We start from the raw sequence: 15,963 nt of genomic DNA, 5'->3' as shown, positions 1-15,963 counted from the left end.
GAAGTGGGTACATGGAAAATTATTTCACATGTAGCTTATTAGAAAACAACTAAAAGAAGAAAATTAAAATACAATAAAAATTTTAAAATATGTAACATATGCTTTTGTAAGTCACAGAGGAGGAGAACTCCATATGCACAAAAGGATGCTAAAACATTCAATATAAAATAAGGTCTAAGTATTTTCAGTAGTTTTGACTCATGATGCATATTCATTTAACAAATCAGATTCTACTATTTCCAAATATTTTAGTTCATTATTAACTGTTTTTGCTATCACCTCTCCTTATTCTTCTTGGATAAATGTACCCAGCAGCCATGAAACTCAAAGCAAGCCATGCTTGAGGATGAAAGTAAAACTATACCTAACATTTATACCTTAAAGCTCCAGATCTGGAAAGACTTATGCACATGCTTAACTTTACACATTATGGATAGTCCCATTGAGATCAGTGAGTAAAGTTAAGAATATGCTTACATCTTTCCAAATATGAAGCCTAAATGTGTAACCCTTTAACAGCTACTGAACTGAGCATGATCTATCTCACTGCATACACAATGCATACATTTAAAATTTAGCTAAGTCTCCAAAAATATACATTTACTTTAATAAAAAAACATTTCCTCACATACAATAAAATATTCAGTATATAATACCTTTTCATTGCAGGATATCTTTTGTGAAAGGATCTCAGATGGTTTCACAAATATTAATTTTCTTATGTGAATTAGATATGAGTGATATTTTACATATAGGAAAACTGAAGGCCAGAATAATTCACACAAGGACATAAATAGTGACAGCGAGAGAAGCTGGGAATAGAACCCAAGACCTCCCTGATCTAACCATCAGACAGTGTATCCAAGATAGAATGACAAATAATATTATAAAATTTGTTAAGACATGTAGGCTAAGAATATGCTGGAAGGGTGAATGTAGAAGCAAATATACAAGTGAAAATGCAGCTATCCAGGGACTAATACACTTAAAAATGGATCAGAAACTTGTAACAAGATACAACACAGACATAATGGAGATGGAGCACTTTTTTATGCAACATAAAAAAATGTAAAAGAAAGCAATTCTACAAATGTGTCATCTTAAACTAACAAACCTTATTATTTTTAGTTCCCGTTATTTTAAAGGAATGCTGTCAAGAAAGAAAAATATACGCATATACGTAAGTGCTAACACACAACAGGGAGTATTCTATTCAGCCAATATACACACATTTTGGTACAAAGTCGAGCAGCATATTTTAGCCCACCCAAGACATACATATTTGGTTGAAACAAACTTTTGAGTGTGTTGTGCTTATCAAATGCTTTGTTGGCAAGCCCCCACACTCCCACTCACACACATTAAACTATGCCAACAAAAAAAAAAACTTCCAGTGTAGCATGCCTGATATAGCTAGAAACTATGAAGACTATTTTTAAAACAACTGTAACTACAATGTATTAGAGATATGAAAGGTTCACTGGCTAACCAGTAACTTACCAGTTCTGATTAATCAGTGGGTGCTGGAGCAGCTCCCCATCTGCTGCAGGCATGGTGCTGCTCCAGCCTCGCCGACCTGCCGCAAACTGGAGTGCTCCAGTCCAGTCGGTTACCCAATTAAACAGGATTTTACATCCCTACAATTTATGCTGTTTAATACTAGGGATTACACAATTATAGATCAAATAAACACAATATGAACATACGGTGTGATGATTTGCTTTTGTTTTGTTTAGTTCCTTATTGCTTATCTCCAGTTCATCATCTCTTCTTGCCCACCACTATTCTTAAGTAACCAAAAGTAGTATCAGGATTTGAGAAGAGAAGCCACTTTCCAGAAGCCAGAAGGTATAGTAATCTAGTTGGTGAATAAGATGTGAATAACCTTTAGCTCATGTACAACACCACCACTATTTCTGAAAATTTCCCATTGTTAACCTGGTGTAAGTACTAACAAAGGCAAGACTCCAGGCAGCCACATGAACTTTCAATACTGTTTCAGCTAAACCAGTGCAAAGCCAGTCTATAAAACAGAATAGATGAAACACTAGAAACAGCAAGCATCCTATTTAGACTAGCACTCACTGTTATCACTACCAGTGACTACTGGACCTGCAGTGGTGTAAGGAACAATGGAAAGATTTTTATAGAAAAAAGCTATTGTGTACCTGGCAAAGGTGCATATTCTGTGACTGTATAGGTTTTGGACCCCCATACGTTAATAATCAAGTAATTAAATAAGGCAGCAGATTAAAGTAAATATAAAAATATACCATAAATTGTTCAAAGCTTCCCCTCTGATGCTCAACAAATATTGATTTGTTTTCTAAACTTTTTAGCCTACATTGAAGTGGCTGTTTTTTATATGATACGTTATGTTTTGTCTTATGGCAAACATCTTTAATTGCCTATCGACTGATATCAGAACAGTTTAAAGAATAGATGACAGACTGCAATCAGCAGAAGGAACACAAAACATTGCTTTGGTAGTCACACAGAAAGAAAACAGTCTGTTTTATATATATTATTCAGAATTTTTGAAAACAGAATCCATAGAACTTGCACCATTTAATAATGAAGCTCTGTATTAATAAGAGCCTTACTCTAGCTCATGTTTTGTCATTGTAGCTAAAACAAATAATTACAGTAGAGTCTCAATTATCCAACCTTCACTTATCCGACATTCTGTTTTATCCAATGTGTCGCCTGCCGTCACATGCTGCCTGCCAACATGACGAACTGACGAATAAGAATGCAGCATGTACAACAGCCACGCACAAGTGCAGTCGTGCTTTTGTTTGATGATGCCAATAAAAGTAAGATTGTCCAAAAACAACTCCAAATCACTCCTTTCTTAAATTAAACTTTTTTATATTCATAAAAGTGTTATAAATTCTATTTATGTTTGTTGAAATATTTTATTTTATTTTTTGTTAGAATTAGTCATAAATTGATAAATAAATACATTTATACGTATTTGTACCCATGTTTTTTATTAGTATTCCGTATTATCTGACATTTCCTCTGTCCAAGCATCCTCCGGTCCCGTTTAGGTCAGATAATCAAGACTCCAGTCTACTTGTATATGAATTTTGCAGCTTAAAAAGCTTGAGAATATTTTTTAAATTAATGCATATTAGCAATGGATTGCAAAATATCACTTAATAGGTAACTGGTATAACTAAGTTTCCTTGGCTATATCAGTTTATCTTTTAACTAGAGATCCCATTTAAAATGTTAACTGGTTAAACTGTATGTTTGACCAATTAACTGGCTTCCTGAGTTGTGCCACAGGTGGGGGACCACTGGAGCAGCCCCCTGCCCATGGAGGCTACACCGGCTGGGTAGGGCCCACCCCACCATACTTGTAGGTGGTGGCTGCTCCAACCAGCCTGGGCACCAGTTAACCAGTTACTTAGTAAGCATTACCCTTATTGAGTGATGCTTACTGAGTAATCAGTTACCCATTTACTTCCTTACTTTCAACTGATTTGCCTGTCTCCTGTATCCAAAATGCTTGTAATTCAAAAAAGTGCAAATTCAAGATCCATCTTTCATCTGCTTGAGAAATTGCCAAAATACACAAAGAAAAAGTTAACTAGAGCTTGGCTTCGTAAAATACCATGCAATTACTTGGTGTTTATATTAAGGACTAGTTGACTATCCCAGAAGTAAATGCTTATCAGATACAGGCAGTCCCCGAGTTACGCGGATCCAACTTACGTCGGATCCGCAGTTACGAACGGGGCCCTCCCTCTCCCTGGTCTCCAGCAGACCAGGGAGAGGAAGCAAAGCGGCGGAACCTCGGGCAGCAGACAGCCCAGATGCGTCTGGGCTGTCCGCTGCCCGTGTGCTCCGCGGCTTTGCTCCCCGTCCCCCTGGTCTACAGACCAGGGGGACGGGGAGCAAAGCAGAGCAAAGCCGCGGAGCCTGGGGTTCTTAAGTTGAATCTGTATGTAAGTCAGAACTGGCGTCCAGATTCAGCCGCTGTTGAAACTGATCAGTTTCAGCAGCGGCTGAATCTGGACGCCAGTTCCGACTTACATACAGATTCAACTTAAGAACAAACCTATAGTCCCTATCTTGTACGTAACCTGGGGACTGCCTGTACTCAAAACGATAGTTGATTCGTCACTCCCTGTCTCCTCCCACTGCCTCTATCAGATAGAGGCAGCAAGAGGGGGGAAAAAGAGGGTATTTCAGACCTGCACAGAGCCCAGGGTCAGCTGGGAAGTCCCCAGCTGATCCCGGGCTCCAAGCAGCATTGCCACTTTGAAATGTCGCATGGAGCCTGGGGTCAGCTGGGGATTTCCCTACTGACCCTGGACTCCATACAGCATGCCAGCTTTGAAATGTACAATTTGAAATGCAGAAGCGTCTAGGTGGAGTCCGGAGTGAGCAGGATTTCCCGCTGACCCTAGGCTCCATGCAACATTCCAATTTTGAAATGCACAAGAGCCCCCACTGGGTTTCTTGTACATTTCAAAGGCAGAACGCAGAAGTGCATATCGACTAGCTGAGTAGTCGATGGAAATTCCTTCGACAACTCAACTACTAAATTAATCGCTAGTTAACATCCCTAGTATACATAAGAAAATTCAGTGTCCTCATAACACATACACCCTATTTTCCAAAGTACCAAAAAGCTGAAAATATTAACCTATAACCTTACCTAAACATATTAATTTTATTTTCTGCACAGGTATGAATTCAATTTAGTTATTGTGTTGTTAATACAAATTTAATATGTAAATTGCTATTGTTAAAAAATTATAAAAAATGTCACTTCTGCTTTTTGCTTTAGTTTGTGAAGGCATTGCAGCAACACTGTTAGCTTACTATTAGTAGGCAATGAATCAATATTAGTATTATTTATCATTCGTACAGGTTGAACTTCCTTCATCCAACACATCAGGACCTGACTGGTCCCGAATAAGGGAATTTGCTGGACCAGGGGAGGTTCCCTGCCACTAGCCCCCCAATACGCTGATCCTTCCTGCTGCAGGCTCCACTTCCAGCCCAACCAGCACACCTGCCTCCGGCCCAGCTGGCTTCCGAGGGCTCCCATCAGTCCTTGGCTGCCATAGGCTCCTAGACACCAACCCACTGCCTCCTGGCCTACGGCTCTTTGTCCAGGGACAAGATATGTAAGCAACTAGTCGCGTTCCTCCCCACCCCACCCACTTGCTGCCTCTATCAGAATAGAGGCACAATGGGAAACAGTGCAAGTGGGGACTTAAGCAGTCTTCACTCGTGCCACTTCTGCTGTGATTCTGGTTTTGAAAATGGGCTCTTGTACATTTCAACAGTTGAGGCCCTGCAAGGAGCACTCTGGCCCTGTGCTCCCTGCAGGGCTTCCGCTTTTCAACTATAGAAAGAACCCAGGAGGGCCCTTGCTACAGTTCCAAGGCTGAGGCACCTTATAGACTAATCAAACAGTTGATGGAAATCCCATTCACTGTTTGATTAGTTAATTAATCTAAATTTAACATCCCTACCAGAGACATCTGTGGTCCTCCCGGACAACTGAGGTTGCTGGACCAGACTCCCAATTTAGGAAGGTTCAACCTGTATTATCATTAACAAAATACAGAACTATGTAGCACTTTAAAGACTAACAAGATGGTTTATTAGGTGATGAGCTTTCGTGGGCCAGACCCACTTCCTCAGATCAAATGGTGGAAGAAAATTGCTTAACAGCCCTTGTCTTGAATAATGGTACCTCATTGTGCTAAGAGCTTGTACAACTATGCTTCAAATAGTTTTCAGTCTGATACCTCTCAAACAATTAACATCCCAACAAGTCTCTTGTATTCCATTTAGAAAAACAGACAACTAGCAGACGAGGGAGCAAAATGAAGCACTACTGACTAGACTTCAAACTATAAAGATCTAACATTTATTTTTCCAATAAAATGTTCTTACCAGAAAATGTGTCTGTTCATTCCACCCTCTCTCTCAAATAAATAAATCAGCATATAATAATCATCATTATAATAGCCAGTTCTACATATGACAGGAGGCATTTAAAATTGGAGACCTAAACTCTTATAAGACAGCAGGAATTTTTTCCAAAATTTCCCACCATTGCAACCACAACTGTTCCATTTGTGGTAACAATGTTAGGCACGCTAGTGTAGAAAATGTAACATAGCATGTTGATTCATCCTGAACTGGGTTAGACATTATGGTATTAAAATACTAGTGGTTACCAGTGACAGTAGCAGCCCTCTATAACTACCATTAGCAGAATTAAACTGCTTTATAGTAATACACGAGTGGAAATTTTTACAACAAAGATGCAACGTGTGCACATAGGAGAGGATACTGCCTGATTTACAGCCATACACGCTTCATATATGAAATATCATGGGAAAGTAACATCCCTATAATCAGTATTATGCTGTAATATTTTAAGCCATTATTATAGAACCATTGCACACAGTAAGATGATACACATCAAAATTATTTGCTTGTGGAACTGTCCTTTTTTCAAAAACACAGATGTTCTGACAATTATATGCCATCAATAGGCACATATTGCTATAGTTCTCTCTTTTCAATGCCCTGTTTAATTATGTGTCTGAACCAACAAAACAGGTAAGAGTAGCTTTACAGATGTGAGTAGTCTCCAAATCCAATGGCACTGCTCAGGTGCCTAAAGACACAAAGGCTCCGACTTCACTTACACTACTGTCATTAATCTCTCTTCTTCACTGTCACACACCTCTGCTATCTATTGCTAGCCCACCCCTAGCACTTCAGCAGTCTCTGAATCCCCTCACACAGGATACCAAGCACTGCTGACTCACATGAAAAGGGACTGAACAAAATGGAAAATCCGTTTCACTCCGTTCCTCATTCACTCAACCCCCCCCCCTTGTTTTATATATATATATATATATTACTGTTGCGGCTCACAAGACTGTTCTAAAGGCAACCCCAATGCCACCTCCTCCCAGCTGTCCCTCATTACACTGCCTAGCGGCTGTAGCAACAGGCACTAGCAATTCGGATGCAGCACTCTCCTAGAGCCCCATCAATCGCCATCCCCACACGCCCCATTGCCCAGAACAGACCCAAGTCCCATCCCAGCATCTAGCCCCCACCCCTCATGCTCGCTGCTATCCCAACCCCACTCCTCAGTCTTCACAGTGCAGACAAGCTTCCCCCTCCCCCCCCCCCCCCGCTCATCCACCCCAATCCCCCACCCGGATCTCCCCCTCCCCCCCATCCCGACACCCCCTCCCCTCTGCCCACCACCCTTTCGGCCCAGGCCCCCGACCCCAAGCGCCTGGCTCCGGCTGCAGGGGCGGGTGCCCAACGGGCCGCCTGTGCCGCCCCTCGCAGCCGAACAAAGCGCGCCAGCCGCGGCCCCGCTCCCCCGGGAGGTCCCCGGCAGACGCGGCGCGGGGGAATCGCAGACACAATGAGGCGCCAGCCGCGACTCACCCACAGCTCCGCGCCCCAGCTCATGGCGGCTCCTCGGGCGGCGCTGGCTGCCGGGAAGGGGCCGGGGTCTCTACGCGGCCGGGGCAGGGGAGAGACGGCGGCGAGCGGGGCTGCGGCGGCGGCTCAGCCGGGCTGGGAACGAGGGGTGGGGGCGCCGCGGAGGAGGCTGGGAGAGGGCGGGCCCGGCTGCGGGGGAGGGGAGAGGCCGCCGCTCCCTAGGGAGGCCCGGGGACAAGGTCGGGGCAGCGCTACCGCCTCCCGTCGAGCACCCGTGGCGGAGCCTCACCCCAGCGCTCCTTCCGGGGGGTGGGGGGGCGTCCTGCCGAGCCGGGGCAGGGGGACCTGGGGGTGGGAAAGGAGCCTTTCCCGGGGGTCTCTCGGGGAGGGGGCAATGCCCCCTCGGGGAAGAGAAGACTCCGTCTCCAGGGGCTGAGCGCCGCGGCTCCCAGGGGGCCAGAGCAAGCTCAAGGCGGAATAGACAAAGCAACGTGCAAATAAAGGAGATTAAGTGCGAGCCTTGCAGAAACTTACTGCGGCTGAGCATTGAACTAGGACTGGGAAATTACTCCTCATTCAGTAAGTAGTACAGCAGCGCAGGCGTTAGAGCATATTCGTTCTTCCAGCAAGGATGGCTGTCATTGTGTCATTTCAGAGACTCCTTACAATCGGGCTGTATGCTACCTGCTCAAGATGGTCCCATTAAATCTCTGCAAGCCCACTACAGGCCACACAATTCCCCTGAGTGGGCTGCAAAACGTTCAGCCTCCCTAAATCAATATTGCCTGGGCCATTCTATCCGAAAGGATTATTTTCCAGCCAATCAGAAATACCGGGAATAATGCTTGGCTTTTGAGAGATACTATTGTGATGCTAAAGAAGACCTGAAAAGAGGAGAAATCTGGTGGGGTTTTTTTTGACCATCTTACTATATTTATGCATAAATAGAGTCTGAAAAGTCCTTCAACTCTCTTTCTGCTTGTTTTTCACCTTAGAAACCTGAGGTTTGTTTTCCTTTTTTTTTTTTCCTGGTTGATGAGAATGACTCAGATGGGAATTGGATGCTTCCTCTATTGTTAATTAAAGGAAATGTGTAAAAAGGGACTTCATTATGATTGCTTAGAACTTTTCTGCTAACATCTATTAACTTAAATATTTTAAAGGAAATGTTTAAAACAGTGGTAGGCAACCTATGGCCCATCAGAGTTCTATGTGCAGCCCCTGAGACATTTTGTTTACCATTGTCCGAGCACAGAGCTGTCAGATTCTGCTGCTTTCCATCCACATATTACTGAATTGACATGCATGTAAAAAAGGGAGGTGCATGCTGATTGCACACAACACTGACCTGGAGAGCTGTGCGCTCCCTCTGCATCCAATCTGACTACTGCTACTGTTCAATCAGCACATGCTGCAAATTCTGGGTACACTAGCAGTTAGCAAAACGATCCTTGGTTACGACAATCTTGTGGGCTCACTGATATGAAGGAGGGCCACTCATGCAACCGACACACTAGCCTAGGTTGCCCGTTGAAGGTTTAAAAGGTGTTAACAGAAAATGAAATTTTAAACTATCATAATAAAAGTCAATTCCCTTTGTTAGGTTTCACTTCCTCGGTATATTTCTGTAGTGGCAACCTGCTAGCTTTCTTGTCATTCGTAGGCTTTGTCTACACACAGCAATAAGTCACAACATCGTTAGCATATTTTCTGTGGTTTCTTTTTGCGCAAGGAGTTTTTGCCTTCTCTCACCATGGCCACTGCATCTCCAGCAGACTCAGCCAGGGAAGAGGCATGTATTCCCTGGCTGGGGTAGATCCAAGTTTGTCTGCTTCCCTGCAGCCAGAGTGAGATGTGCAGCTAACTGTGCACTTTCCCCTTGCTCCCTGAAAAAAGGGAACAGCCAGTCATCGTCCATATAAATGAGAGGGGCTTCCTCTCTAAAGGGTACCTGGGGGAGTGGGAGTCTCAGGACTGGGACAATCCTGGATGGGGGAAAAGGGACACATCCCCAGCCAGCCCCTTTCACTTGCCTGGTGATTGCTTCTCAGAAAACTATACAGGAAAAAAGACAGTCTCATTCCAGGCACAACTAACCCTTACCTTACTTTAAGTTATGATAGGAGGAAGCAGTATATCAAATTTAGTGGTCCTACCTCTTACTGTTTAGGAGGAGTTCTTGAACAGACAGTCGGACTCATAAATGCTCTCAAATACTGTATACAATAGAGATGAAGCAAAGAGGGGTGAATTTTTTTTCTCCATTTGCAAGTGACCTTTTAGGTAATGTGCTTAGTTGTCTTGTTTTAATAGGGGCATAATTAAGTTTTAATAAAGCCCCTATGAATTCCATCAACTTTTTTTCAGTAAAGCAAGGAATTATCAAAATAATAAATGGATGATCTTGAATTAAACATATGTCTTTACACAGCTGCCATGATAAAGATTATGGGCCAAATTCATTCCTAGAGTAATTTGTTTAAATCAATGACTTTACAGCAGGAAATGGATCTAGCCCCGTATACATGTGCAGATTTATGTTAGTGTTATGCCAGATGTTATGTTACATGCAGGCAGAATTAGGGCAATATATGTCCAACCTAAACCTCCCTTGCTGCAGTTTAAGCCCATTGCTTCTTGTTCTATCCTCAGAGGCCAAAATGAACAAGTTTTCTCTGTCCTCCTCATGACACCCTTTTAGATACCTGAAAATTGCTATCATGTCCCCCCTCAATCTTCTCTTTTCCAAACTAAGAGGCTCCAACAGCAGCCCCTGAAAGCAAAACTAAAACCCTGCGCTGCCGCCAGCCGCCCTGTGACCAGGCCCGTTTCTCCTTCCTCAGCTGCTGACGTCCCTTGAATTGCAGCTCACGGCAGGCAACTGAGAGTACAGCCCGCAGGTCGGAGCCTCCTGCCAGCGCCGCGTGTTCCCCATCCCTGCCTGGCCCCTTCCCTCCCTGCAGCTCCTGGGCGCGGGCCAGGAGAATAGCCCCACTCACTGCCCTGTCGCTCTGAGCGCTGCTGATGCTGCTCCTGCTGCCACCACCCTTCTCAGCAGCCTCCAAGTGGAACATCCCCAAAGTGCTGCTGCCCTTCGCCCGGAGCACCTGAATCAACTACTCTACAGGTAATGTTCTGTACTCCATATTATCCAACATTTTCATTAATCCGACCACCCGTCGGTCCCGTTTAGGTCGGATAATCAGGACTCTACTGTATGACCCTATCCGCCAAAGCAGTTGCCACCCCTCCTAGCTTGGTATCATCTGCAAACTTAATAAGCGTACTTTCAATGCCAATATCTAAATAGTTGGTGTCCCACAAGAGACCCCTTCACAACCCCACTTGTTATCCCTTTCCACCAGGATTGAGAATCATTAATAACTACTCTGAGTATGGTTATCCAGCCAATTATGCACCCATCTTATAGTAGCCCCATCTAAGTTGTATTTGCCTAGTTTATTGATAAGACTATCATGCGAGACCATATCAAATGCCTTACTAAAGTCTAGGTATACCACATCCACCGCTTCTCCCTTATCCACAAAACTCGTTATCCTATCAAAGAAAGCTATCAGATTGGTTTGACAGGATTTATTCTTTACAAATCCATGCTGGCTGTTCCCTATCACCTTAGTACCGTCCAAATGTTTGCAGATTACTTGCTCCATTATCTTCCCTGGCACAGAAGTTAAACTAACTGGTCTGTAGTTTCCTGGGTTGTTCTTGTTTCCCTTTTTATAGATGGGCACTATATTTGCCCTTTTCCAGTCTTCAGGAATCTCTCTTGTCTCCCATGATTTTCCAAAGATGATAGCTAGAGGGTCAGATACCTCCTCTATCAGTTCCTTGAGTATGCTAGGATGCATTCCATCAGGCCCTGGTGACTTGCAGACATCTAACTTTTCTAGGTGATTTTTAACTTGTTCTTTTTTTAGTTGATCTTCTAAACATCCCCCCTTCACACTAGCATTCACTATGTTAGGCATTCCTTCAGACTTCTTGGTGAAGACTGAAACAAAGTCATCATTAAGCATCTCTGCCACTTCCAAATTTCCTGCTACTGTTTCACCCTCCTCACTGAGCAGTGGGCCTACCCTGTCCTTGGTCTTCCTCTTGCTTCTAATGTATTTATAAAAAGTCTTCTTGTTTCCCTTTATTTCCGTAGCTAGTTTGAGCTCATTTGTGCCTTTGCCTTTTTAATCTTGCCCCTGCATTCCTGTGTTGTTTGTCTATATTCATCCTTTGTAAATTGTCCTAGTTTCCATTTTTTATGACGACTCCTTTTTTATTTTTAGATCATGCAAGATCTCGTGGGTAAGCCAAGGTGGTCTTTTGCCATATTTTCTATCTTTCCAATGCAGCGGAATAGCTTGCTTTTGGGCCCTTAATAATGTCCCTTTGAAAAACTGCCAATTCTCTTAAGTTGTTTTTCCCCTCAGTCTTGATTCCCATGGGACCTTACCTGTCAACTCTCTGAGCTTACCAAAATCTGCCTTCCTGAAATCTATTTTGCTGTTGTCCCTTCTACCCTTCCTTACAATTGTGAACTCTATGATTTCATGATCACTTTCACCCAAGCTGCCTTCCACTTCCAAATTCTCAAACAGTTCCTCCTTATTTGTTAAAATTAAATCTAGAACAGCTTCCCCCCCGGTAGCTTTTTCAACCCTCTGAAATAAAAAGTTGTCTCCAAAGCAGTCCAAGAACTTATTGGATAATCTGTGCCCCACCGTGTTATTTTCCCAGCATATATCTGGATAATTGAAGTCCCCCATCACCACCATATCTTGGGCTTTGGATGATTTTTAGTTGTTTAAAAAAAGCCTCATACATCTCTTCCACCTATGTATGTGGCCTGTAGTAGACTCCTAGCATGTCATCACTCTTGTTTTTTACCCCTTTTAGCCTAACCCAGAGACTCTCAACACTTCCATCTCCTATGTCCATCTCCGTCCAAGTGTGTACATTTTTAATATATAAGGCAATACCTCCTCCCTTTTTTCCCTGTCTCTCCCTGTATATCATGAAAAAATCAGCACCTGAGGACATGGCTGTAAAAGGAGGAAAACTGTCCAGTACATCTGTGCTGAATATTGTTGGAAATATATCCGTCATTAATAAATCATTTAATTTCTGGAATTCTCTAATCCCTGATGAAGGAGATAATTGATCTCTAGTTTTCTATACCAAGTGGCTCTTTCCCAAGAAGTTATTAAAATCACATTGTAACATACTGCAGCTTCTAATTTTGCAGTAGATACACATCTCAATATATTTTAAGACTAAAGTATTAGCTGCTTTGTCTGGATGATATGGGGGGAAATAAATTATAAATGTATGTAATTATATACTTGGCAAAGGTTCCAGGAAACACTCCTCAAATCATATCATTCTGATACCCATGCAACCATAATTTTCCTTTATGGAAACTGGTTATTTATTACTTTATGTATACAGATAATTTTCTCCCCTGGTTGACAAATTTAAAGTTTAAAGAAACTTATTTCATTTTATACTGAATTCCACTTATTTAAAATGATCATCATGTCTCATTGAGGCTATCCATATTTATTTCCCCCCATATCATCCAGCAGTTACTACTCAGTTTACAGCAGTACCTAAGGAAATTAGATTGACAGAACAGCGATTGTGACTGTGAGATTAATTTGGACTAGCAGATAAACCCTCTGGCACTCTCCAAAGAGACACTTTCTATAAACAGAAGGTGCTTGCCTTTCCATAGTTTCAAATTATGTGTATAGGCAGGGGTTCCCAACCTGGAGGACGCGTATCCCTGGGGGGTATGAGAAGCTTGTCAAGGGGGAATGGGGAATATTTGGTAAATAACTAGATTATCCTAATTGAAATATTCCAAAAGTAGTAGTGTTAGTGAAAAAAGTTGTAGATTCTAGAGTCTAGAATTTATTTCCTTTCATACTGAATAGGGGGTATGGGAAGGTTTACTAAAAGCCAAGAGGGTATGGGGACTGAAAAAGGTTGGGGACCATTGTGTTTAAGGATGCCAAAAATGTATGATTAAATCCTGGCTTGATTTGACCAATTAACTACAACAGAAAAGTCAAATTGCTCATTGTAGCCTTTTAGCACTAGGGATGTAAGTAAGTAGTCAACTAACCTATAAGCTGAGTCTTACTGGTTAATCTAGTCAACTACTTGCATCCCTCCTCTCTTTGGTGCTCCTGTATCAGAGGCAGCAAGGGGGGAAGAAGCAGGAGCCAGTTCCCCGCAGCACCGTCTCCGCAGTGCCGCCTCCCCCCCCCCAAGCAGCAGGCGGGGAAGGGGAGGAGCGGAGGCAAAGGAGGCCGCTGTGAAGCAGCCTTTGCCTGTGGCAGGCCTAGCCTTGCTGCAGGAAGAGACTGCTCCAGCAGCAGCCCCCATCTACTGGGACTCCCTGCAAACAAGGTCTGCTGCCGCGAAGCAGCCTCTGACTGTGGCAGCCCAAGCTGACTGCACAGAGGCTACTCTGGCAGCAGCCCCTGCCTGCAGAGACCCCTGCTGACGGGCTGCTGCCACCCCACCCTGCTGCCTCTGTATCAGAAGCAGCTAGTCTGCGAGGGGAGCTGTTTTTTGTGGACCTGCTCCTGCCCGACACCCCACACTGCTGCCTCTGACACAGAAGTAGCAACATGAGGTGGCAGGGGGCTTCCTGGGAGCGGGGCCAGATTGCACTGGCTGCCACCCCTGCCCTCAGGAACTATAAAATAGTTAACCGCTAAGAATTCATGCAGTTAGTTGACTGTTCTATTGACTGATAGCTAACATCCCTAGCACTGGAATTTGTATCTTCTTATAATTGGATCATTTCCTCTTTTGTGCTATATCCCATCTCTCGTTTGGATTCCCTTATGGAATCCAGTGGATTACACACCTACTTTCCATGTATTGCCTTCCCTGTAAGAGATGTCATTTACCCCAAGTGTGGCAACCTATAGTTTCTCTGCTGTATTCAACTGGGATTTTCATTCCTTATAGACAACTAGGAAATTTCATACTAGTAATGGTACTTAAAAATTGAGTATTTCTTCTTTACGGTGTATAGAGACAGCATAAAAGGTTTTTTTTTTGCTTAATTTTTATATTACCCTTTTAAATGATAATTTATCAGAGCTTCCTGTTGACAAAGTATAATTGTATCCTGTGCTAGGTTAATAAGAAGGCTTGTGGCTGGATATTTATAAACCCTGGGGGTAATTATTACTGAGTTAGTAGGGAATTCCCTCCGTCTGAACTGTGCTCTTCACACCTGCATGAATACAATATATCTCTGTTTTGATTGGAATAGCCTTTCCCACAGCCACCAGGGCCTGGCCACTTCCATTCTGAAATCCTTCTCTCCCTGCCATTCCCCTTAGCTCCGGACACAGACACACACAGACTCACTTCTTGAGAAATATGCCCTGAATAGTAATTCCTTTAAAAATCAAATTGTATTGAATATTTAAAGTTGGGTGACAGCAGATAACCAGAAGTTTTAATAATTGCCAATGCCAATCAGCCAATTAAAACAGAGCAGTGCAATGATTACTCAAGCCTTTGACTGATTACTAGCTTCCAACCAGAAGACAGGGATTTGCATCCTGTTTGACTACAGAGAAATAACTACATTCTTATGATTCAAATCTAAACTGCTGAGCCAAAGCACAGGGGCATAACTGAAGATTGTGCAGCTATAGATCAGTAACTACATAGCCCCTTGGAGTTCTGAGTGGCTAAAACCATTCCTTTTCAGTCTATTCTAACATGGACTGTAATAAATTCAGTAACACGAACATCTACACTAACAAAATATGTATATTTATGCCAAAATACTCTGATATAATCACAAGAGATCCAACTGAAATGATAAAATACAAGACAATACAATGGGAAAGTACCAAGTAATACCAGAGAAAGACATTTCCTTTCTTAAAAAAACCTTTCCAGTTATTGTTCTCTACCAGGATCACAAGCCAGAGGCAGCTTTATTAAGTGTTATGAAAAATGAATAAACTATGCCCTAGATTGTCCATAACATTTAAATTAACAAATTCAAAACAAATTTAGTTAAAGACTGAAACAACTGTTAATGCTGTTAGAAATGTACAGAGCTTTGTAATTGTTTTAATGAGCTCTACAAAACTCCTTGTGAAGATTATACTATATAATTGCACACAACTGATGTTTACAATCCCTCTCCTCAGTGTTTTAATTACTCCATGTGACTAGTAGCTTAGCTCAATGGTTAATCTGCATTGTAGAACTTTTAAAATAAATGTGTATTTAATTAACATGTTAACCAGACTTCAAAGTATATATAACAAGAGGTTCCAGCAGTGATTTTTGCACAATGCATTTCTGAAGTCAGGAGGCAATTAATTATTGTATTGGACTTGATGGCCACCTAGTGGTAAACAATGGAACATAAATGCTTATTTTGCATTAACAGAAAAAAACTTCACCCAAACAATTACAAAAGAAACATTTCTGGTGTAATTTAAGAACAATGGGCCT

General features: G+C 42.5%; 1 protein-coding gene across 3 annotated transcripts in view; it reads right to left on the bottom strand.

Moving 5' to 3' along the window:
• The window catches only part of FNBP1L (formin binding protein 1 like), a 99,733-nt gene extending 91,693 nt beyond the window's left edge, over positions 1 to 8,040 (bottom strand). For 2 of the 3 annotated variants that reach the window (XM_075936555.2, XM_075936556.2), the window contains exon 1: positions 7,984 to 8,040. In XM_075936555.2, coding sequence (XP_075792670.1) covers positions 7,984 to 8,025 — 42 coding nt within the window. In that variant the 5' untranslated portion in view covers positions 8,026 to 8,040. Of the gene's footprint in view, positions 1 to 7,452; positions 7,625 to 7,983 lie in introns of those variants that run through there. The other variant, XM_075936557.2, reaches the window with a different exon arrangement.
• Between the last annotated feature and the right edge of the window lie 7,923 nt (positions 8,041 to 15,963).

Source organism: Pelodiscus sinensis, chromosome 9 (assembly GCF_052426305.1).
Source record: "Pelodiscus sinensis isolate ZL-2025 chromosome 9, ASM5242630v1, whole genome shotgun sequence".
In the NCBI taxonomy this organism is placed as follows: Eukaryota; Metazoa; Chordata; order Testudines; family Trionychidae; genus Pelodiscus; species Pelodiscus sinensis.
This window is presented reverse-complemented; position numbering and strand designations above follow the sequence as displayed.